Raw genomic sequence first — 23,276 nt, 5'->3', positions numbered from 1 at the left:
TGGGGGGGGGGAACCTATTGCTTTCCTTTTTCAATTTATGGAGATTTTACAGCTTAGCAAAAATTACATAGAATTGTAGAGTTGGAAGGCACCTCAAGGATCATCTAGTCCTGCCCCCTGCAATGCAGGAATCTCAACTAAAGCATTCATGGCGGGTTAATAATAATAATAATAATAATAATAATATTTTTACCCCGCCCTCCCCAGCCAAGACCAGGTATAAAAACAATTGATTAAAATACGACTTAAAAACAAGATTAAGTACAACATTAAAATGCAGCCTCATTTCAGTAGAAACTCAAATCAAAAGCTTTTTGTGGATGAAAACGTCAAATCTTCACCAAGGCCAGCTATCCAGACTGGTCCTACTTGGGCCAGAAAAAAGCCAGGGAAGTCCCCAAATAGGAGTTCCATCACAGAAGGAAAAAGGAAAGAGGGGGAGGGGATCAAGTTGATTCCAAGCCAAAGGCCAGGCAGAACAACTCTGTCTTACAGGCCCTGCGGAAAGAAATCAGATCCCGCAGGGCCCTGGTCTCACGAGACAGAGTGTTCCACCAGGCCGGAACCAGTGCTGAAAAGGCCCTGGCTCTGGTTGAGGCTAATCTGACTTCCTTAGGGCCCAGGACCTCCAGGGTGTTGCTATTTATGGACCTTAAGGTCCTCCATGGGCCATACCGGGAGAGTCGGTCCCGTAGGTACGAGGGTCCTAGGCCGTATCCAATCTGTGCAAGAAACCTCTGAACAAGAAGAGTACAGGTACGAGGGTCCTAGGCCGTATCCAATCTGTGCAAGAAACCTCTGAACAAGAAGAGTACAGGCACGTAAGACATAGCTACGAACCTAGCTCCAGTGGTGCTCGTGGATGCACAGAAAAAGGACAAAATCCAAACAATCATGAAGGAAATACACAGGCGGCAATATGAAGATAATTTATAGGTTTTAAACTAAGAACCAAAACCGTTCAGGTTGTGATGCCTGTCCACAATGGGGAGATCTGGGGGGAGGATTGCTCCCTGTCTTCTCAAAAGGAACTCAAGAAGCGGAGACCAAGTGACTTAAAGTCACGTTTTAGATTTAACCCCTCTTAAGTTGTCTGTTACGCTCTGTAACTTTTTCTAGAACCCCTAACTGCCATGACCATTGCTTTTTGATCTCCCAGCCAGAACTAGCACGTTGGCCAAGTTTACCCGCCCCCCCCCATTTATTTTTTTGGTGCTAAGAGTATCCTGGAGAATCACAGCCTGGATGCCACTCTCCAGGTCAATTAACTAAACATTACTCAATCAATTAACTTGGGCGTTGCAGCTTTCCTCTTTTGCCTTAATTCTTCATCTAAAGTTTTGGTTGATTCCGCTCATTGATTAAGGGGGTGACGGCTTTCAGCCCGCATTGAAATAGTGGCAGCTTTTTTCAAAACGAGGATGAGCTTTGAGGACAAACGGGATGAGGGCAGGATGTGGCAGGACTTTGCTGGGCAGCCCTCCCCCAGTTTAAAATGGAGGGGATTCCCCCCCCCCTCCCTTGGCGCCCTGCCGTGATCCAGGCTCAGTGTTTGACTAAGACAGCAAAGCTGCTGAGGCCAGCATGGTCTCTCTCAGCCTCTCTGCCTGATTTTGCTGAGGCTCCACTTTTGAGTCACTCGGGGTGAGCTGGAATAACTTGCCCACTGACCGACTGTCTCCTGGCACAATGTACTTCCTGTTTGGGTCCTTCCTGCATTCCCTGGTTCCCTCTGTGAATCCCACTTCAGACCTTGGCTGCTTTTCTGTCTCTGCCGTCACTGAAATAGGGGCTGGCAACCTTGAGAGATGTTACGTTAGAGAGAATTCAGACCCACCCCCCCTTCTCGGAAGGCTGCCCAGGGAGGGGCAAGCGCTGGCAAAGAGCAGCCTTCTACGATGCATGATATATGATATCTTTATTGTCATTGTCCCATGCAGAACAATGAACTTGAAAAACTACATAAAACATTCAACCCCCCCTAAAAACTCTGAAACCCCATTTTAAAATACACTATACTATAGAGGCCCCTTATGCTGCGTTTAGAACCAGAATTGCATTTGTGTAGAAACTGTTTCTCAGACGGCTGGTCCTGGCCTTTATAACCCTGGACCTTCTTCCAGAAGGCAGAAGCTGAAAGAGATCATTTCCGGGGTGGGCACTATCCTGCGCTATCTCTGCAGCTTTCTTATGGCACCTGGAAGTGTAGATTTGATCTAAGGTGGGAAGAGTGCACCCAATTATTCTCTCTGCAGTCTTTACAACCCTGGATAGCATTGTTTTCCCCTGACCGTGCAGCTCCCAAACCACATGCACAGACCATAAGGCCCCTTTTGGCGTGCAGCTGCCATCAGCCAGCACAGCTTGCCCTACTGCAAAACAGCTGGAGGGCACCTGCATGGGAGCTGCAGATTGCAGGCACTCGCACATGCACAGATTGCATTGTTGGGGATGTACTGAGCACTATCAGCACCACTGCGAGGTCTCCCTAGCCCCCTCTCCCAATTTCCCTTTCTTCCCTGCAGATGACCTGCGTGGAGAAGGCGGGCAACGACGAGAAGATGCTGATTAAGATCTTCCGCTGCCTGGGCAGCTGGTTCAACCTGGGCGTCCTCGACAGCACCTTCATGGCCAACAGCAAGTTGCTGTCGCTGCTCTTTGAGGTTCTGGTGAGTTTTCCAGGGTCCCTCCTCTCTCGCAGAGGGCAGCCTGGCACCATGTCAGGGGACAGTGGCATCGGGGAGGCCTTAAGTGCAGCCTTGGTTGCTGCAAAGGCTTCATCTGGGCAGATCTTGAAGGGAGAGCGGCCCAGTCTTATGCTAGGATACAGTCAGCGACTGAAATGTCCTGATGTGTGCATAGTGCTCTCTTTCTCTGTTTCTGTGCCTGCCTGCAGCTTACTGCGTGTTCACAGAACAAGAGGGGGCTCCCTCTGCAGTGGAATGCACTGGAAAGAACCCAAAGGCTGTCTAGTCCCACCCTCTACTGGGAGGTGGGGGCCGCCTGCCCACCAGAGCATTTGCGCTGCAGAAAAGAGCTTGCAGTGCCTCCTACTGTCAAACCACGTCTGCTGGAAAAAGCAGCACTCTCTTCCTCCTCCTCCTCCTCCTCCAGCAACCCACTGTCTCTGCCCGTTTGATGCAGAAGTGGGGGCCGGGGGGAATCTTCTTTAAGGGGTGGGGGTGCTTTTATAGTAAAGAACTGTCCTGGCTGGGGCTGATCGACTTTGCAGTCCAAAACAGGCCCCGGGTTGGCTGAAGGCTGTTTTTGAAAGAGTTTCATCACTTTCCTATGATCTGTCAGGCCTTTCCCTTTCCCAGTGTGGTGTAGTGGTTAAGAGGGGTGGACTTGTAATCTGGTGAACCGGGTTCGTGTCTCTGCTCCTCCACATGCAGCTGCTGGGTGACCTTGGGCCAGTCACACTTCTCTGAAGTCTCTCAGCCCCACTCACCTCACAGAGTGTTTGTTGTGGGGGAGGAAGAGAAAGGAGATGGTTAGTCGCTTTGAGACTCCTTCGGGTAGTGATAAAGCGGGATATCAAATCCAAACGCTTCTTCTTCTTCCCCCCAAGACTTGCGTCTTCCACCCTGTGTATCCTGAACCACATTTGCCTCGCTTTACTTGTTCCTTGGTTGTCGTCTCATGCTGCCCTCTACCCTTTTTGCATTCTTGCTTTTCGGACCCCTGCTTGAGCAGGTGGTCTTGGGTCATTTCTGCGTTCCGTATATCTGTTCGTAGGCTACACAGAGGTTACACAGGAGTCCTCGTGGAAGGATAGTGTGCATAACCCGTCCTTCTCTCTCTCTCTCTGTGCTGGGGTGGGGTGGTGGGCACAGTCTGGATGAGATCTCTGCAGCAGAGGATTAAGCCCAGTTCCCCCTCCCCGGTGCCTTTCAGCAACAGGACAAGACGTCGACGAACCTGCACGAAGCGGCCTCCGACTGCGTCTGCTCCGCACTCTACGCCATTGAGAACGTGGAGACCAACCTGCCCCTGGCCCTGCAGCTCTTCCAGGGGGTCCTGACGCTTGAGGCAGCCTACCACATGGCTGTGGCTCGCGAGGATTTGGACAAGTGAGTTGCCGGAGTAACCGTTTACGGGGAGAGTGGTCTGTGCAGGTTCAGGAGAGGAAAGATCGAAGGCACATCTGTGCTGGATTTCTGCTTCCAGTTTTCAGTTGTATCGTGTTTTAAACATGCATGCGCGCACACACACAGATTTTAGCAACCCAAAGAAGTGTTCTCATTTGGATTTGGGACTTTGAACAGTACACCTGCTCTGTCCTCTCCTGCTCTCCACTGCCTGCTTCTGAAAGTTCTCTTTCAAACGTGGGCTGCGGTTTTAATTTGTACATTGCCCTTAGCTAATTCATGAGGGTTTTTTTTAAAAAAGTCTTTCAATCATCCTTATTTATTAACGCAAGCCCAAATCCCTCCCTGGGCATATGGAACTAGCTGTATGTCTCCTAGGATCCTGAGTAAAGTTTCAAGCAACAATTCCCACCCTGGTAAGGGCACTCTGCCCTTGCACTGTCAGCAAAGTTACAGGGAACCAGGCAGGGGGCCTTCTCGGTGGTGGCGCCCGCTCTGTGGAACGCCTTCCCATCAGAAGTCAAAGAAATAAACAACTATTGGACTTTTAGAGGATATCTGAAGGCAGCCCTGTTTAGGGAAGCTTTTAATACTGGATGAATCATTGTATTTTAATATTCTGCTGGAAGCCGCCCAGAGTGGCTGGGGAAACCCAGCCGGATGGGTGGGGTATAAATAATAAATGATTATTATAAATTATTATTATTCCTGTTAAGAAATGTATGCTCTGGCTAGAGATGGGAAAAACCAGAAAAATTGGGGGGGACGGACAGGTTTTTTCCCAAGGTCATTTGGAAAAAAACAGAAAAAAACTTGGTTTCCAGTCCTCCCCAATTCCCCCCCCCCCCGGCCTTCCCATCTCTAACTCTGGCTTTTTAAAAACTACATCATTCTAGTGTCTGTCTAGATATTTAACACTCTCAAGCTGTAACTATGCGCTGTGTGAAGAACTACTTCTTTTTATCTGACCTGAATTCGGAGAGAGGGACAAAACCTTCTCTCTATCCGCTTCCTCTGTGCCATGCTTAAGTTTATAAACTTCTAACGTGGCACCTCTTACCCGCCTTTCCTCTAAATTGGAGTTGCCAAAGGCTTGCATGCAGACCGGGGTCTCTCCTGCAGGGCTTGTTCCTCTTCCCGTTGGGCGGGTGGGGGGCTGTGGCAGCCAGCGCAGATGGGGGAGCAGGAGACAGTGGTAAATATGGGGGGGCAATGAATGACGTCGTCCTGTTGCCCTTCCTGCCTGAGATGGGCATTTCCATGGCCAAGGCTGCGACTTGCTGACTTGGACCGCTGCTTACCCCTCATTTTTCTTTTCCCTTCAGAGTTCTCAACTACTGCCGGATCTTCACGGAACTCTGCGAGACCTTTCTGGATAAGATTGTCTGCACCCCAGGCCAAGGCCTGGGGGACCTGCGGACAATAGAACTGCTCTTGATATGCGCGGGTCACCCGCAGTACGAGGTAGGAAGGCTGCCCCTCCTGCCCCTTCAATTTCCGGGTTGTTGGCATGGTGAAGGCACCTGCAGGGTGGGCCATTCAGGCAACGGTAGGGTGCTGGGTAATGCTGTATTGCACAGAGAGAGAGAGGGAGGAGGAGTTTAAAAGGGTCTTCTGATATTGGTATGGAAAAGGTAAAGGGACCCCTGACCATTAGGTCCAATTGCGGACGACTCTGGGGTTGCGGCGCTCATCTCGCTTTAGTGGCCGAGGGAGCCGGCGTACAGCTTCCGGGTCATGTGGCCAGCATGACTAAGCCGCTTCTGGCAAACCAGAGCAGCACACGGAAACACCATTTACCTTCCCGACCTATTTATCTACTTGCACTTTGACGTGCTTTCAAACTGCTAGGTGGGCAGGAGCTGGGACTGAACAATGGGAGCTCACCCCATACTAAAACAAACAAACAAATGAGGTCTGGCTCCAAGGGCCTTCTGGTGGTTCCCTCCCTGCAAGAAGCAACATTAAAGGGAAGCAGGCAAGAGGACCTTCTCGGTCATGGCACCTTCAGACGTCAAGGAGATAAAGAACTACATAACTTTTAGAAGACATCTGAAGGCAGCTCTGTATCTGGAAGTTTTTAATGTTTGATATTTTACTTTGTTTTTATATATGCTTTGAGCCGCCCAGAGTGGCTGGGGGTATGATGATGATAAATTTAAAGAAAAGTTTTTTTTTTTTTTAAAAATGCTAGAAAATAAATAATAAACAAATGGGTCTCCTGCCCATGACAGGTGGTGGAGATTTCCTTCAACTTCTGGTACCGGCTGGGGGAGCACCTGTACAAGACGGAGGACGTTGTCATCCACAGCATCTTCAAGGCCTACATCCAGAGGCTCCTTCACGCCCTGGCTCGGCACTGCCAGCTGGATCCGGACCACGTACGTCCGCCTCTTCTTCCTGGCCCCCAAACACCCCTGCGCCTCCTTTGTACTTGACCCACAGGAGGGGAGCTGCTGGTAGTTATTTACGCTCCCTCCCTCCCTCTTCCCTCCTTTGTTTTCCTCTGCTAGGAAGGAATCCCCGAGGAGACGGACGACTTTGGAGAGTTCCGGATGAGAGTGTCAGACCTCGTGAAAGACTTGATCTTCCTGGTTGGCTCTGTGGAGTGTTTTGCCCAGGTGAGAGGGGAACAGGTTGGTCTGGTGTGGTCCGAAATGCCACTGGCGTCTCCTGGCTTTTGAGGGTGGTTTGGGTGGAGGAGTTGAAAGGGCTTCGCTTCCCAGTGCATGTCCGCACGTTAATTCCTGCTTTTGTAAAGCTGGCTATTTATTTTTAAAGGGTGGCATTCAATGTAGCACTAAGGTGATCGTTCTATGGTTGCTGATCTGTGGGGTTCTCCCAGTCCTCCAGAGCAGATTTGAGGAAGAAGGGGGCAGGAGTCCTTTTGCTGAGCTAATACAACTCTGTAGTTGATTCCGACCCAATGTGATTTATTTCATAATTTTAACGATTTCCGCTCTTTTTCAAGTCTGACTTTATTGCCATTTTCAGTGACTGCTTTATAGTGTTTTATGTAAATTTCCTTGAGCAGGGGTTCCCCAGCTCTGATCTGCAGACCATCAGTGGTCTCTGAGCTTCGTTCAGGGGTTCATGGTGTGTGTAAAAATACAAAACCACACAACACAGCACATTACAGTTGCTACAGTGGCAGAAAAATTATTAAGTGGTTTGCCAAGACAGTTAGAGATTCCCAAGTGATCCATGAGATAAAAGGTTTGGGAACCAATGGCTAAAGGAGATTATTTCGATTCAGCAGCATATACATCTTGCTAAATAATTTTTTTTACAAAGTACAACCCATTTTCACTGGCATGCCTTATGTTGGTCCCTGGGGCCCTCTTAAAAGCCATTTACCCTTCTGTTTTCCACAGTCACACATCCACTTTGACTGCATGAATTCTTTGCTGCCCTTGAGGTCCAAAACCCTCGATCTGCTCCTCTTTCGAACTGGCCGGAAAGTCCATCCTAACAGTGGCTTTATGGTTAAAGTGCATCCACGAAAAAGCTCATGTCCCTGAATACTTAATTCTTGTATTTTTTTCTTCTTCGCAGCTGTATGCTACCCTGAAAGAGGGCAATCCTCCGTGGGAAGTAACGGAAGCTGTGCTCTTCATCATGGCCTCGATAGCCAAGAGCGTTGACCAGTGAGTACTGCCAGCACCGTCCCAGAGGGGGTGGGCCACGGACCATGAATTCATTTTTGCATTTGTGTGTGTATCCTAGTCACCAGCCAGTGGCCTTTGGGTCAAACTCATGCCTTGATCTACTGTAATAAACCATAGAAAAAGTTCAGGTTTTTTTAAAAAAAACATTTTTATTAACAATATCAACATAACAAACTATCAAAACAAATCATCTTCATTATTTCCCCCCTCCCCAAGACTTCCCCCAGAAGCTCCTCTCTCTGATTTCTCAATTCATATTGTTCTCTGCATATTGTAAAATTGTATACATCCTTATATTATCTATCCACTATATTAACCCTCAAAAAATCTGTGTATGTTTACAGTCATACCTCGGGTTGAAGTAGCTTCGGGATAAGTATTTTCGGGTTGCGTGCTGCGGCGACCCGGAAGTAACGGAGCGTGTTACTTCCGGGTTTCGCCGCTCACACATGCGCAGATGGTCAAAATGATGTCACGCGCATGCGTAGAAGCGGCGAATCGCGACCCACACAAACGCCGGTTGCGTTCGCTTCTGGATGCGAACGGGGCTCCGGAACGAATCCCGTTCGCATCCAGAGGTACCACTGTATTCAAAACCTGCCCAGGAGTCCAGTTCATTTCGTTGTCTTTTTAAATAGTTTGTAAAAAGTTCCCATTCTTCTTTAAAGTGGAAGTGGGTAGAAAAAGTTCAGGTTGGCACAAACCAATTCACTGCACTCTCCGCGGCGAGGACTAGAGACGTGAAACCTTTCTTTTTGCTGGCACTTTCTGTCCTCTTTGCAGAAGCGAGGCTCTCCACTCAGGCCCCCTTATGGACTAGCTGCTTGCAGAGCTTTGTTTTTGTTGTTGCTGTGGCGTAATTGCCGTTTCCTGCCCGCAGGGAGAACAACCCAACGCTGGTGGAGGTGCTGGAAGGGGTGGTACGCCTGCCTGAATCGGTGCACACGGCCGTCCGCTACACGAGCATCGAGCTGGTGGGCGAAATGAGCGAAGTTGTGGACAGGAACCCCCATTTCCTTGGTGAGTGTGAGGGAGCCGCCAGAAGGCCCTCAGAGCTGGGCCTCAGCATCAGGGCTGGACGATGGGGATAGAGACATTTTGAATTGTGCTTGGAAACGTACCGGGAGCCAATGTAGGTATTTCAGGACCGGTGTTATATGGTCTCGGCGGCCGCTCCCAGTCACCAGTCTAGCTGCCGCATTCTGGACTACCGTATTTTTCGCTCTATAAGACGCACCTAGTTTTTGGAAGAGGAAAACAAGAGAAAAATAATTCTGAATCCCAGAAGCCAGGACAGCAAGCGGGATTGCTGCGCAGCAATCCCACTTGCTGTCCTGGCTTATGGGATAGCCGCACGCAGCCTCTCCCAATCCCGCTGGCTGTCCTGGCTTCTTGCTTAGCCGCGCGCAACCTCTCCTGGGCAAGGGGAGCCTTCATCCCCTGCCTGGGAGAGGCTGTGCACAGCTAAGGCTCCCCCAAGAGCCGCGCTCCCTTTAAAGAGCACGCGGAGCGTGTGTGCGGGGGGTTCCCTCTTGGGGGCTTTTCCCCAAAGAGGGAGAAGGGCAGCCCGTCTCCCTCCTTGGGGAAAAGCCCCCAAAAGCCGCACACACGCTCCACGCGGCTCTTTAAAGGGAGTGCTGAGCAGAGCCTCCCGCCTGCATTCGCTCCATAAGACGCACACACATTTCCCCTTACTTTTTAGGAGGGGGAAGTGCGTCTTATAGAGCAAAAAATATGCTAGTTGTTGTTTCTGGGTCACCTTCAAAGGTAGCCCCACGTAGATCGCATTGCAGTAGTCCAAGCAGGAGATAACCAGAGCATGCACCACTCTGGCGAGACAGTCCGCAGGCAGATAGGGTCTCAGCCTACGTACCAGATGGAGCTGGTAAACAGCTGCCCTGGACACAGTTGGTATGTTGGGCAGTGGGAGTGTTATCAGTTTGTTTTTGTTTTATTATGCATTTTGTGTTCTCATTTTGTATTTTAATAATAATAGTAATAATAATAATAAATTTTATTTATTCCCTGCTCTCCCTGGCCAGAGCCGGGCTCAGGGCGGCTAACACCAGTAAAATTACAGTAAAAACATAATAGGGGAAAAAAAGCAATTTACAGGTTAAAATGCAATTTAAAATGCAGCCTCATTTTAAAAGTAGCCCAAAACCATAATGGGAGGAAAAACATAAGGGTCAGACTGAGTCCAAACCAAAGGCCAGGCGGAACAGCTCTGTCTTGCAGGCCCTGCAATGTTGTGAACTGCCCTGTGATCTTCGGATGTAGGGTGGAAATAATACTAATAATAGAAGAAATATGTTCATTCATTCTCCGTCTGCTGCCCTCTCTCCCTGCAACAGATCCTGTGCTTGGCTACCTGATGAAAGGCCTCTGTGAGAAGTCCTTGGCTTCGGTGGCGGCCAAAGCCATTCACAACATCTGCTCTGTGTGCCGGGACCACATGGCCCAGCACTTCAGCGGCTTGCTGGAAATCGCCCGCTCCCTGGACTCCTTCATGCTCTCGCCCGAAGCAGCTGTGGGGCTCCTGAAAGGTACGTTCTCCTTCTGCGATAGCAGCGGCAGGGGGGGCAGCCCCACAGGGGAGGAGAGGGGGCTTCCCTGGACCACGTCTTCGGTGTCCTCCTGCAACAGCACAGCATATTTTGAAGACCCCTTGCCTCTGGAAAGCTAGCATGCCAGGAATACTGGCACAGCGTAGCCTCCTCGCTGACATGCTTGTCTTCTACAAGCAGAGTGCGGCGGCAGTGTTTAGCTAAGTGCAGAGTACACCTCAGTGTTGTCCACACTGGCTGGCAGCTGCTCTCCAGGGTTTCCGGCCAAGGTCTCTCCCATTCCGACCTGGAGATGCTGCCGGAGATTACCGTGTTTTTCGCTCTATAGGACGCACCGGACCACAAGACGCACCTAGTTTTTAGAGGGGGAAATCAAGAATAAAAATAATATTTCCCGGCTGGAGAGGCTGCACAAGGCTAAAGAGGAAGCCAAGGCAGCGAGCGGGATGGATCGCGCTCGCTGCCTTGGCTTCTTTAGCCTTGCGCAGCCTCTCCCGGCTGGAGAGGCTGCGCGCGGCTATGTCAATTCCCCCACCTCCCACAAAAGCCCACAGGAGCCGCGCACCCTTTAAGGAGTGTGCGGCTCCTGCGGGCTTTTCTATGAGGAGGGACAAGGGACTGACTGGCCGCGTCAGTCCCTTCTCCCTCCTGGGGAAAAGCCCGCAAGAGCGAAGCTTGTGTGCGGCTCTTGGGGGCTTTTCCTGCCTGCCTCCCCCCTCCATTCGCCCCATAGGACACACAGACTTTCCCCCTTAGTTTTTAAGAGGGAAAAAGTGCGTCCTATGGAGCGAAAAATACGGCAAATCTGGGACTTTTCAGCATGCAAGGTGGATTCTCTACCCCTCAGCTACAGGCCTTCCGGAATCAGGAAACCATTCTCCCCACCCCTAGTCCTGGGTTTGAGCTTTGGTCTCCCCTCCCCATCCTAGTCCTCCCCATTTGTCACTACGTCACACTGGTTCTCAGGGGGAAATGGGAGACCCCAGAGGGCTGCTATCAGTCTGGCCCTTTGAGGCTGGGTTTGGTCCCTGGGCTGGTTTCATTTATGAAGTGGCTGCCTCTCCCCTTCTTCTTCAGGGACTGCCTTGGTGCTGGCTAGGCTCCCGCTGGAGAAGATCTCTGCGTGTCTCAGTGAACTTTGTGCCGTTCAGGTGATGGCTCTGAAAAAGGTACGAGGCCTGAGGGCCGGCTGAGCGTGGCCGCTTTACCTGGAGGGAGGGAGGGAGGGCTTTTGAGCTTTGGGACAAAAACTGGTAAAGGAGGACTTGGAAGGAAGCCCTTGTTGTTTGGAAGAAAGGCAAACACTTTTTAAAAACGCACATTTTGCTTGTTTTGCTCAAAGGGGGTAAGCCTTGTCCCAAACGACCATCTCTTTCCTTACACACCCTCTTGGGTGTTAGGATTAGCAAAGGGGGCCCTCTGGGGAGGTTGGGGGTCGATGCAGCCTAGGAGGCGGCCTTCTCTGTAGCAGCCCCATAAGATGTGGAAATCCCCACAGAGGTGTTCCTGGTGCCTTCATGGTTCAGCTTCTGACATTCTCCGAAGACGCACCTCTGTCCATTGACCCTGACACCTGAGATACCTTGTTTTCAGGACCTCCTGTCTGTCCTTTTGACTATAGTTCGGTTTTTTCCAACGGTTTTTAATAACTGAATATTAAGCTGGATCTGCTGATGATGTTTGGGTAACAAATTAAGCCATAGAAGTGGTGGTCGTCTTGGGTTGCCTCTGGAAATGCCAGCCCCATTTAATAAAGCGTGTCACTCCCAGCCACCCCTGAGTCGAGCCTCAAATTATCAGCCACACAATCGGGGCGAGGGCTTGGCTCAGGAACTGCCGCTGGCACTCTTGGTGCCCACCAGTGGTCTTCCCAACCTGCGGCTTGAACATGGAGACCCCCTCCTCAAGTGCCGGCAACAAGGCAACATTTTCTTGGCCACCCTCCTTGAGGAAGGGGAGTCCCGCGTCCCTCCCTGAGCCGTCTTGTGTGTCTTCTCTTTTCCCCAGCTGCTCTCTCAGGAGCCGAGCAATGGCCTCTCCTCAGACCCCACTGTGCCCCTAGATCGCCTTGCTGTTATATTTAGGTAAGAAGCTTTTGGGGACTGGGGTCTTTCCCTGTACCCATGGGGTTGGGGGGCGACAGTAACCATCAGGCTGCTCATCCGAAACAGCGGGTGCATCTTCCTCTGGCCATCTTCAATCAGGATCTCCCGGACACTCGCTCGACTCCTGCACCAACGGAGCTGAAATTCTGTGGTCGGGAAGTGAATTTGTGGTAGTGGGGGGGGAGAGTCCCAGATAACGCTCCTCCGCCTCCCACTTCGGTCTTCTGCTCTCTGCTTGCCTTCTCCCCCCACAACTTCCCTCCTCTCTTATCCTTCTGTCCAGGCTCCTTTGGGAAGAGCCGCACAACAGAGCTTCAGCTAGTTTAATAGCCACTCCCTTTCCCCCGTGAAAGGGACGTGGGTGGAGCTGTAGTCTAAAACCACAGAGCCTAGGGCTTGCCGATTGTAAGGTCAGCGGTTTGATTCCCCACGACGGGGTGAGCTCCCATTGTTCAGTCCCAGCTCCTGCCCACCTAGCAGTTCGAAAGCACCTCAAAGTGCAAGTAGATCAATAGGTACCACTCTGGCAGGAAGGTAAACAGCGTTTCCGTGCGCTGCTCTGGTTCGCCAGAAGCGGCTTAGTCCTGCTGGCCACATGACCCAGAAGCTGTCTGCGGACAAACGCCGGCTTCCTCTGCCTATAGAGGGAGATAAGCGCACAACCCCAGAGTCATCCGTGACTGGACTTAACTGTCAGGGGTACCTTTACCTTTACCTTTCCCCCCGTGAACCTGTTTATTTCCGGACTGGGATGGGGAGCAATAGAGGGGCCCATATAGGGATCTCTGGGAGAATTCTGGGTTTGCCAAATGTCAGTCCCTGGGATCGTTTGGCAGAAGCCATAGCAGCTGAAAGGGCACTATTAGGAAAGCAGAGAGAAGTTTGCCGGGTGTGTAAAATGCCCGTTCTCTCCTTCTGCTGTGCTGCTGGCTAAATCTACAGGGGCCTCTCCTCATCCAGCCTTGTCTCCCAACTCTGCAGCTCTGTTTTTGCTTCTCTGACTTTAAATCTGTTGCAGTTAGCATGGTTTGGGAAGCAGCAATCTGTTCTCAGCCTTTGTCCAAAGGTGGTTGGTCTTCCTGCTCTCCACATATCCAAGTATTGTTGTGTTATCCTTCCCCTGCACTTGGTTCCTGGCAGCTGATTCTGTCCAACTCCATCCTAAGGTCTTGCCTTTTGGGGGTGCGGTTAGATCTGCAAGGGGCCCTTTCCCCACCTCTTGAGGTTTCAGGATGGGGCAACATGTCAGCCACACATCTCTCAGATCTCTGCTGGTTTGCTTTTTTGGGAAGGCGGGGACTGTGTCTTTGCAGTCCTCCTTCCCTGGGGCAATTGTCCCGTTAAGCATTGCCAGTGGAGGAGAAGCTGGTACCTGCCTCTCCAGCCCAGCTCGCCCACAAATCCCCTTCCATCCCTCCGTCTCTTTCCCTGCAGGCATACCAATCCTATTGTAGAAAATGGACAGACCCACCCGTGCCAAAAAGTCATCCAGGAGGTAGGTGGAGAAGTCATCCAGGAGGTAGGTGGAGAAGCCCCCCTGCTCACTCCAGAGGGCGACTGGTGAAGCGGCTTGGCTTACTTGCCCGGGTCACCCATGTGGGCTTGCCCTCTGTGGCACACTTCAGCCGTGATTGCACAGGTGGAGCTTGGATTCCAGTTGACCTTGTCTCCTCCTCACCCTGGATGGAGCAACGCCAAGGGGTGGGGTTGGGAGGTAGCCGAGGGCTTTACTTACTCATTTCCCCTTTTCTGTGGTGCCCCCCATGGTAAGGGGTGGGTGGCTGTATGTAATAATAATGTCATGTATATTTTTATCATGTTCTTCAGGATTCACATACGTTATCTCTGTAATCCTTACGCTTCACGTACATTACCTCTGTAGTCCTAATGCTTCACGTACATTGCCTCTGTAATCCTTACAACAACCCCTGAAAGGGGGAGGTCAGTTTTCTCCCCAGATGGTGGGGCATGGAAACAAGGCTTTACCTAATGAATCAATGGTGATATTTAAACTGGGGACTGAACGGATTCCCAGCCCCAGACTTTTGCCATCGCGCTGCCCCGGCGCTCTGTGCGCGCATTTGACCCCGCGGTCCACCCTTTGCAGCACTGGGGCCTTGGCCCACTGCCCTGGCCCCACACCATCCCCCCAGTCAGGCTTTCACGATCCTAGTCCTTCCACAGATGGCCAGATAAGCAAAGCCCCGCGGCCTGAATACTTTTCCAGACTGGGGCCTGCCCCCTTTCCCCCTGCTAGTGCTGACCTTGTGGAATGTGCCGCTCCGGCTGCTGCCGGTGGGATTAGGTTTCCAGGGAGAGGAGGCCAGGCGAGCCACCCCCGTCCGACGTAAAGGAAACCCTCCGTAACCGCTCTCCTTCCTCCGCCCAGATCTGGCCAGTCCTGTCAGAGACCCTGAACAAACATCGTGCCGATAACCGCATCGTGGAGCGCTGCTGCCGGTGCCTGCGCTTCGCTGTCCGCTGCGTGGGGAAAGGCTCGGCGGCCCTCCTGCAGCCTCTGGTCACCCAGGTAAACGCCCGTAGAACAATGGCATGGGAAAGGGACCCCAGGAGGCCATGAAGACCAACCCGCTGCCTTGCAGGAATCCCTAAAGGAATAATAATAATTTTTTTTTATTTCTATCCCACCCTCCCCAGCCGAAGCCGGGCTCAGAGCGACTAACAACAATAAAAGTAACACAGCATTCTAAAATCAATTCATTTAAAAATCATTTTTCTTTCCCCTATTTACCTACGTAATTTACAGAGCTGCCCCACAGCAGAAGGACTTTGGGCAGACAGTGGGGTGGGGTGGTGAGAGTGTCAGACTAGGGCCTTGGGAGATCAGGGTTCGAATCCCCTCTCAGCCAGGAATCTCACCGGGTGACCTGGGCATCAGTCACAGCCTCCTAACCTACCTCACAGGGTTGTTGTAGGGAGGGTGAACCATGGGAGGAAAAGGCAGGAGGAGGAGGAGGATGATGACGATGAGGATTTTATTTAATTTATATCCCGCCCTCCCCAGCCGAAGCCGGGCTCAGAGCGGCTAACAACAATAAATGTAACAGAGCATTCTAAAATCAATTCATTCTAAAATCAATTCAGAATCAAATTAATGGCAACCATTGGGCTAGAGTTCTAGGAGGACTGCCAAAGGAGGGGGTCAGACTGTGCCTTGACCAAAGACCTGGTGGAACAGCTCTGTCTTGCAGGCCCTGCGGAAAGATGTCAAGTCCTGCAGGGCCCTAGTCTCTTGTGACAGAGCGTTCCACCAGATCGGGGCCACGGCCGAAAAAGCTCTGGCTCTGGTTGAGGCCAGCCTAACCTCCCTGTGGCCCGGGACCTCCAAGGTGATTTTGTTTGAAGACCGTAAGATCTTCCATGGGACATACCAGGAGAGGCGGTCTCGTAGGTACGAGGCTCCTAGGCCATATAGGGCTTTAAAGGGTAAAACCCAGCCAGTTGGCCAGAAACATCCAAGGAAGGAGAATCGTAGGATTGGAAGTGACCATGCAGTGCAGGAATCTACGACACTCTGATTAAGAGTCTCATGCTCTTATCAACTGAGAGTCCCCAGCACACTCATAGCAGGGAAATTATTATTATTATTATTATTATTATTATTATTATTATTATTTCTACCCCGCCCATCTGGCTGGGTTTCCCCAACCACTCAAGGCAGCTTCAATAAAGATTAAAAATACATTAAAATAGCACACATTAAAAGCTTCCCTGAACAGGGCTGCCTTCAGATGTCTTCTAAATGTCAGGTAGTGGTTTATCTCTTTGACATCTGCTGGGAGGGCGTTCCACGGGGCGGGTGCCACCACCGAGAAGGCCCTCTGCCTGGTTCCCTGTAACTTGGCTTCTCGCAGTGAGGGAACCGCCAGAAGGCTCTCGGAGCTGGACCTCAGTGTCCGGGCAGAACAATGGGGGTGGAGACGCTCCTTTAGGTATACTGGGCCAAGGCTGTTTAGGGCTTTAAAGGTCAACACCAACACTTTGAATTGTGCTCAGAAACATACTGGGAGCCAATGCAGATCAGCACCGGCTGAATATGCGCCTCTTCTTCTCAGTCCCTTTGGGCACCTTGGATAGATGTTTTTGAACCCACCCTGGTGTTCTCCTTGTGTATGGTTTAAACCAGGGGTCAGCAAACTTACCGCTCCTCGGGCCGGTGTCTCCAGCACTGATGGCCCTGCGGGCACATGCCCATACGCGTGCACACATGCTATTTCTGGCGCACCTCCGGGCCGGAGGAGCACCGGAAATAGCTTGTGCGCATGTGCATGGGCCTCCTCCGGGCCGGATGTGCACTGGAAATAACGCTTGCGCTTGCGCAAATAACGCTTGCGCATGCGCACAAACTATTTCCGGTGCTCTTCCAGCCCGGAAGTGGGCAGCCGCGCAGCGCCGGTAAAAGCAGGCGGTGGGGGTTGCCGCGGGCCGGATAAACGAGTCCTTTGGGCCTTATCCGGCCCACGGGCCTTAGTATGGGGACCCCTGGTTTAAACTGTTTAAAATGCCACCTGTTTTCTTACCGCTGTCTCTTGCCTTGGAACCCTCTGTCGGAGTATAGATAGAAAGCAGCTCCACCCGGTCCGCTGGGCTGCTGCTTTGGCTCAAGCACCCTCCCCATTCACTGACCTCTGCTTCTCTCTCTCCCCCCTGCCCCTCCGCCAGATGGTGAGTGTCTACCAGGAGCACCAGCACTCCTGTTTCCTCTACCTGGGCAGCATACTTGTGGATGAGTACGGAATGGAGGAGGGCTGTCGCCAGGGGCTGCTTGATATGCTGCAGGTAGGTTGGCCCCCAGGGCTTCCTCGCGGCTTGGCTGGGGCTCGTCCCGGCCTGGGGAGGCCCTTTCCTGGTCTTGGTCCGAACTCGTGCTGCGAAACAGCCGCACTTGTCCTGACGACAAGCTCTGCCCATGCTTAGAGGTGTTCCCTCCAGATTCCCTTTGAACGTAACCTTTGGGGAAGGAATGCAAGGATGGCAACACGAGAATGGGGCCTTCTCTGCAGTGGCTTCCCGTCTCTGGAATGCTCTCCCCAGGGAAGTTCGCCTGGCGCCTTCATTATACACCTTTGGGCGCCAGGCAAAAACGTTCCTTTTTAACCAGGCCTTGGGTTGATCCCATTTACATCCTACGCCCATGTGTTTTTCGGGGGGGGGGGGTGGCTATTGGGTTGGTTTTGTTTTTATTAGGTATTTTGTGGTTTTTGTATCTTGATTTTATTCTGTGAACCGCCCTGAGACCCCCCCGGGTATAGGGCGGTATATAAATTCAAATAATAATAATAATTCCTTTTTTAATACATTTTATTAATTTTTTTAACATATTAATTCCAGCATTCATGCAACATAGCTTCTCATCTTATACAATATTTTTGGACTTCTGTCAAGGCTTCTGATGATTTTCCCTTCTTTGTCACTTATTATGCATTTCTTAATTTCATATGACCCTTAATTATCCTTAACTAATAATTCACCACATTGTCTTTTTTTTTTGGCAATATTTCAGATAATTCACCTTACAAAACTACTTGCAAAGCTACTAGCATAATATAATAATAATAATAATTCCAACATTGCATTGCAGCGTTGGCAGGGACCTCCAAGAATGTTTTAGTCCTTTGTAGCCTTGAATGCCCTTTCTGAAAAAGGTTGGCAGAAACTGCGCCTGTTGTTCCAAACGTGGCTGCCGGCCCCATATATTTGTATTACAGGGGGCATGCATTTAAAGGGACGTGGGTGGCGCTGTGGGTTAAACCACAGAGCCTAGGCCTTGCCGATCAGAAGGTCGGCGGTTCGAATCCCCGCGACGGGGTGAGCTCCCGTTGCTCTGTCCCTGCTCCTGCCAACCTAGCAGTTCCAAAGCACACCAGTGCAAGTAGATAAATAGGTACCGCTCCGGCGGGAAGGTAAACAGCGTTTCCGTGCGCTGCTCTGGTTCGCCAGAAGCGGCTTAGTCATGCTGGCCACATGACCCGGAAGCTGTACGCGGGCTCCCTCGGCCAGTAAAGCGAGATGAGCGCTGCAACCCCAGAGTCGGCCATGACTGGACCTAATGCTCAGGGGTCCCTTTACCTTTACCTTAAATGTAAAGGTAAAGGGACCCCTGACCAGCAAGGTCCAAGCAACGGGAGCTCACCCCGTTGCAGGGATTCGAACTGCCGACCTTCTGATCAGCAAGTCCTAGGCTCTGTCGTTTAACCCACAGCACCACCCACGTCCCTTACCTTTACCTTACTTTTATGCAATAAGCTAGTTCCCGCCCAGGTCTGTACACCCCAGAGTCGTCTGCAACTGGACCTAATGGTAAGGGTCCCTTTACCTTTACCTAACTGCTAAAGGCTTCCTTCTGCCCTTCCAGGCTCTGTGCGTGCCCACATTCAGGCTCATCGAGCAACCCAACGGCCTCCAGAACCACCCGGACACTGTGGACGACCTCTTCCGGCTGGCAACCAGGTACCCCCCACCCTGCGCTTGGCTCCTGGCTGCCTTGCTTTCCAGGCTAGCCTTGGAACCTCCCATCCAAAGCAGGTTTTTTCGGTCTGGTTTGCTCCAAATCCCAGCAGGGACAGTCTCGTATCCCCCCTGAGAGGCCCGCTGGAGCACAAATGCCTGGCAGTGTCTCTCGTAAAGGTCAGTATTCCTGAACCTTGGAGGAAGGAGGTTGGAAGAAACGGGGGGCCGCTATCGTTGCGGCTCCACTGCCCTCGGGACAGGAAGGGACCCTAATCAGGAATGGGGATGGGGGTATCTAGGACCCAGATCTGAAGAGCTGATATCAGGCATTGACACGAAGGAGGGGTTTCTTTTCTCTCACCGGCCGCCGGGAGCTATGGGGTCCTAACCTTCCAATGCTGCCTCTCCCTCTCAGGTTCATCCAGCGCAGCCCCATCACCCTCCTGCGCAGCCAGGTCATCCTCCCCATCTTGCAGTGGGCTATCGCCGCCACCACCCTGGACCACCGCGATGCCAACTGCAGCGTCATGAAGTTCTTGCGTGACCTCGTCCACACGGGAGTGTCCAATGACGTGAGTGGCGGGTGCCAGGGGTCCCGCGTTAACGCAGGGTGCCAAGACACACAGCTTTTTTTTTTTTAAAAAAATCATTTTTATTAAATTTTCCATTATAACAATGGAACATCGCAGAAATCGAGGGGAGCTCCACCTGAGGGTTAATCAGAGCAAGGGCAAAGTTTAGCCCAAGGAGAAAAGCAGGGTCCTTTGAAAGGAGGGAGAGACCTGATTTGCAGGCCACCTGACACTGTGGGTAGGATGGGGGGACTCCAAAGTTGCCTGCCCCCCAGAGAAGGGGGGGAATGAGGATGATCTCTCCCTCTGGAGCAGAAGCGGGGTGTCGAGCGCGTTAACGGAGAAATCTGAGGGCTCCCTTGGACAAAAAACGAGGACACCAGCCAGGAATACCAGGGCAAAACAGCAGCCAGTAGGCTTGAAGACTGTCGCGACAGGACTCCCACCTGCCACCAGGTGGAACAAGATGGAAGCCCCGAACAAAAGAGAACCCAAACTTTTATTAGCTGCTAATCCCCATGTTACACCCCCCCCAAAACTACATCACTAATACATCACGGTTACATCATGAAAGGGGAGGTCTGGTGGCAGTAATCTGAGCTTCCTGGACCCTGCCCCATGGTTTCCCTTGCCCTCCAGCAAACACCCATCAAGTGTAACAAAAAAAGATATTTATGTTTCCCAGCCAAGTTCATCACACCCTTTTGTCTTCATCTGGGTTTGTTGTTTCTGGAATGGCTACCTGTCTGGCACTCAGGTATCAGGATGCCAGGGATTATCCTTCAGGCAGAGGGGCTGCTGAGTAGCTGAGCTCACATGTCTATAGGAATTTCTGAAGTTTCCCCAGTGAGCCAGTACATAGAGACATTTATCAGTGAATTCTTACATTTAGTATCGTGCAGCAAAGGCCCTTTGAATAGATAGGAAGAAACTGTGATGAAGTGCTTTGTGGGGACAAATCACAAAAGTCACAAAAGTGATGGTGCTGATTTTGGTAGTGGGCTGCATGTGCAGGATATCTGCTGGAGGGGCAACCCCCCCCCCCCAACCTATACATAAATTCCTGCAACAAGAGCGGCCCATGGTTTGGGTGGGAAGCTCCCTGCAGCTCCGAGGGCCCCACGCAAGTGAGCCCCTCTCTCTCTCTGTCCCCGCAGCACGAAGAGAACTTTGAGGCGCGGAAGGAGCTGATTGCGCAGGTGATGACGCAGCTGGGACAGCAGCTTGTGAGCCAGCTCTTGCACACCAGCTGCTTCTGCCTGCCGCCTTACACCCTGCCGGACGTGGCTGAGGTGCTGTGGGAGATCATGCAGGTCGACAGGCCGGTAAGGAGGAAGCTGGGACTGGGCCTTCCGGGTGGGGAGACCACTGGACTTGCCCAGCCTGCTTTTGTCAGGACAGCCGCCACTGCCCTCCCTCTGGGCGCTAGCTTGACACAACCGGACTTTGAAAAGCTAGACCAAGTCCAGTTTTGTTGGATCAACCGCATTTAAATTGGGTTTTGAACACATTCAGCCAGTCCTTACCATCTTGAATTGTATATCTTCTTCCTTGGCGGGTCATGCAAACTGCTCTTTTGCATCATGCTTTTTGTAAGGTGGGCGCGGGTGGAGCTGTGGGTTAAACCACAGAGCCTAGGGCTTGCCGATTAGAAGGTCGGCAGTTTGAATCCCCGCGACGGGGTGAGCTCCCGTTGCTCGGTCCCTGCTCCTGCCAACCTAGCAGTTCGAAAGCACGTCAAAAGTGCAAGTAGATAAATAGGTACCACTCCGGCGGGAAGGTAAACGGCGTTTCCGTGCGCTGCTCTGGTTTGTCGGAAGTGGCTTAGTCTTGCTGGCCACATGACATGGAGGCTGTACGCCGGCTCCCTCGGCCAGTAAAGCGAGATGAGCGCCGCAACCCCAGAGTCGGCCACGACTGGACCTAATGGTCAGGGGTCCCTTTACCTTTACTTTAAGGAGTCTCAAGGGGTGCGGGCAGCGCTGTGCGTTAAACCACAGAGCTTTGGGCTTGCCGATCAGAAGGTCGGCGGTTCAAATCCCCACGACAGGGTGAGCTCCTGTTGCTGCTTGGTCCCTGCTCCTGCCAACCTAGCAATTCAAAAGCACGTCAAAGTGCAAGTAGATAAATAGGTACCACTCTGGCGGGAAGGTAAACGGCGTTTCCGTGCGCTGCTCTGGTTCGCCAGAAGCGGCTTAGTCATGCTGACCACATGACCCGGAAGGAAGCTGTACGCTGGCTAAAGCGAGATGAGCGCCGCATCCCCAGAGTCAGTCACAACGGGACCTAATGGTCAGGGGTCCCTTTACTTTTACTTTTTGTAAGTTGGGGGGCACTGGTGATGAGTTTACGGAACCAAGGGGTGTGGGGTGGCCCCAAAAGTTTGGGGATCCACTGGCCTGCGCTGGCCGGCAGGGATTTCTCCAGGGGTTCCAGGCAGGGGACTCGGGGATGGAGCTTGGCTCCTTCTGCACTCCAAGCAGGTGCTCTAACCCCTGAGGCTTTGTGTGTTGCTGCGGAGTCTTGGGAGTCACTCCTTTCCCCTTTCCTTTCTCTCCACTCTCCTCTCTGTGGCTGCCACAGACCTTCTGCCGCTGGCTGGAGAACTCGCTGAAGGGCTTACCAAAGGAAACATCGGGGGGAGCCGTGCAGGTGACGCACAAGCAGCTGACAGACTTCCACAAGCAGGTCACGAGGTCAGTGTGGTCTTCAGGGCTGGGTTCGGGGGGAGCTGGGTGGGCCGATTGGTCAGGCGGGGGTACCAGGGGTAAGTGTGTGTGTGTGTGTGTGTGTGATCAGACGCAACAAGATTCCTTGGACTAGATCAGGGGTGTCCAGCTTCCAAGAGACTGCGATCTACTCCCACTATTAATAATAAGAATATTAATAATAATAATTAATTGTTGTTGTTTAGTCGTTGAGTCGTGTCCGACTCTTCGTGACCCCCTGGACCAGAGCACGCCAGGCACTCCTGTCTTCCACTGCCTCCCGCAGTTTGGTCAGACTCATGCTGGTAGCTTCGAGAACACTGTCCCACCATCTCGTCCTCTGTCGTCCCCTTCTCCTTGTGCCCTCCATCTTTCCCAACATCAGGGTCTTTTCCAGGGAGTCTTCTCTTCTCATGAGGTGGCCAAAGTCTTGGAGCCTCAGCTTCAGGATCTGTCCTTCCAGTGAGCACTCAGGGCTGATTTCCTTCAGAATGGATCGGTTTGATCTTCTTGCAGTCCATGGGACTCTCAAGAGTCTCCTCCAGCACCATAATTCAAAAGCATCCATTCTTTGGCGATCAGCCTTTTTTATGGTCCAGCTCTCACTTCCATACATCACTACTGGGAAAACCATAGCTTGAACTATACAGATAATAATAATAATAATAATAATAATAATAATGATATTTATTTATTTATTTATTTATACCCCGCCCTCCCTGGTCAGAGCCGGGCTCAGGGCAGCTAACACCAATAAAATTACAATAAAAGATAGTTGGGGGGGGACACAAACAAAAAAAACAGTTTATTAAAATATGCGTTAAAATACAATTTAAAATGCAGCCTCATTTTAATAGTTGCCCATAGATCAAATCCATAAGGGGAGGGAAACATAAGGGTCAGACTGAGTCCAAACCAAAGGCCAGGTGGAACAGCTCTGTCTTGCAGGCCCTGCGGAAAGATGTCAAGTCCCACAGGGCCCTAGTCTCTTGGGACAGAGCGTTCCACCAAGTCAGGGCCAGTACCGAAAAGGCCCTGGCCCTAGTTGAAATAGAGTTGTTGAGCTTTTTTTGGTAGGGGGGTGAGTCAAAAGT

At 51.6% G+C, this 23,276-nt stretch overlaps 1 protein-coding gene across 2 annotated transcripts in view; it reads left to right on the top strand.

Annotated features, from left to right (window-relative positions):
• The window catches only part of TNPO3 (transportin 3), a 45,859-nt gene that overhangs the window by 19,091 nt on the left and 3,492 nt on the right, over window positions 1-23,276 (top strand). The window contains exons 5-21 of one of the 2 annotated variants that reach the window (XM_081022728.1): window positions 2,526-2,669; window positions 3,898-4,073; window positions 5,417-5,555; window positions 6,326-6,472; window positions 6,605-6,712; window positions 7,647-7,738; window positions 8,640-8,779; window positions 10,114-10,305; window positions 11,404-11,495; window positions 12,334-12,410; window positions 13,866-13,926; window positions 14,821-14,961; window positions 17,115-17,231; window positions 18,808-18,902; window positions 19,318-19,474; window positions 20,632-20,799; window positions 22,058-22,170. In XM_081022728.1, coding sequence (XP_080878854.1) covers window positions 2,526-2,669; window positions 3,898-4,073; window positions 5,417-5,555; window positions 6,326-6,472; window positions 6,605-6,712; window positions 7,647-7,738; window positions 8,640-8,779; window positions 10,114-10,305; window positions 11,404-11,495; window positions 12,334-12,410; window positions 13,866-13,926; window positions 14,821-14,961; window positions 17,115-17,231; window positions 18,808-18,902; window positions 19,318-19,474; window positions 20,632-20,799; window positions 22,058-22,170 — 2,159 coding nt within the window. Of the gene's footprint in view, window positions 1-2,525; window positions 2,670-3,897; window positions 4,074-5,416; window positions 5,556-6,325; window positions 6,473-6,604; window positions 6,713-7,646; window positions 7,739-8,639; window positions 8,780-10,113; window positions 10,306-11,403; window positions 11,496-12,333; window positions 12,411-13,865; window positions 13,951-14,820; window positions 14,962-17,114; window positions 17,232-18,807; window positions 18,903-19,317; window positions 19,475-20,631; window positions 20,800-22,057; window positions 22,171-23,276 lie in introns of both variants that reach the window. The other variant, XM_081022727.1, reaches the window with a different exon arrangement.

The sequence above is a fragment of the Podarcis pityusensis genome (genome assembly GCF_964106645.2).
Source record: "Podarcis pityusensis genome assembly, chromosome: 10".
In the NCBI taxonomy this organism is placed as follows: Eukaryota; Metazoa; Chordata; class Lepidosauria; order Squamata; family Lacertidae; genus Podarcis; species Podarcis pityusensis.
The sequence above is the reverse complement of the archived record's forward strand: the minus strand, read 5'-3'. Positions and strand labels throughout refer to the sequence as shown.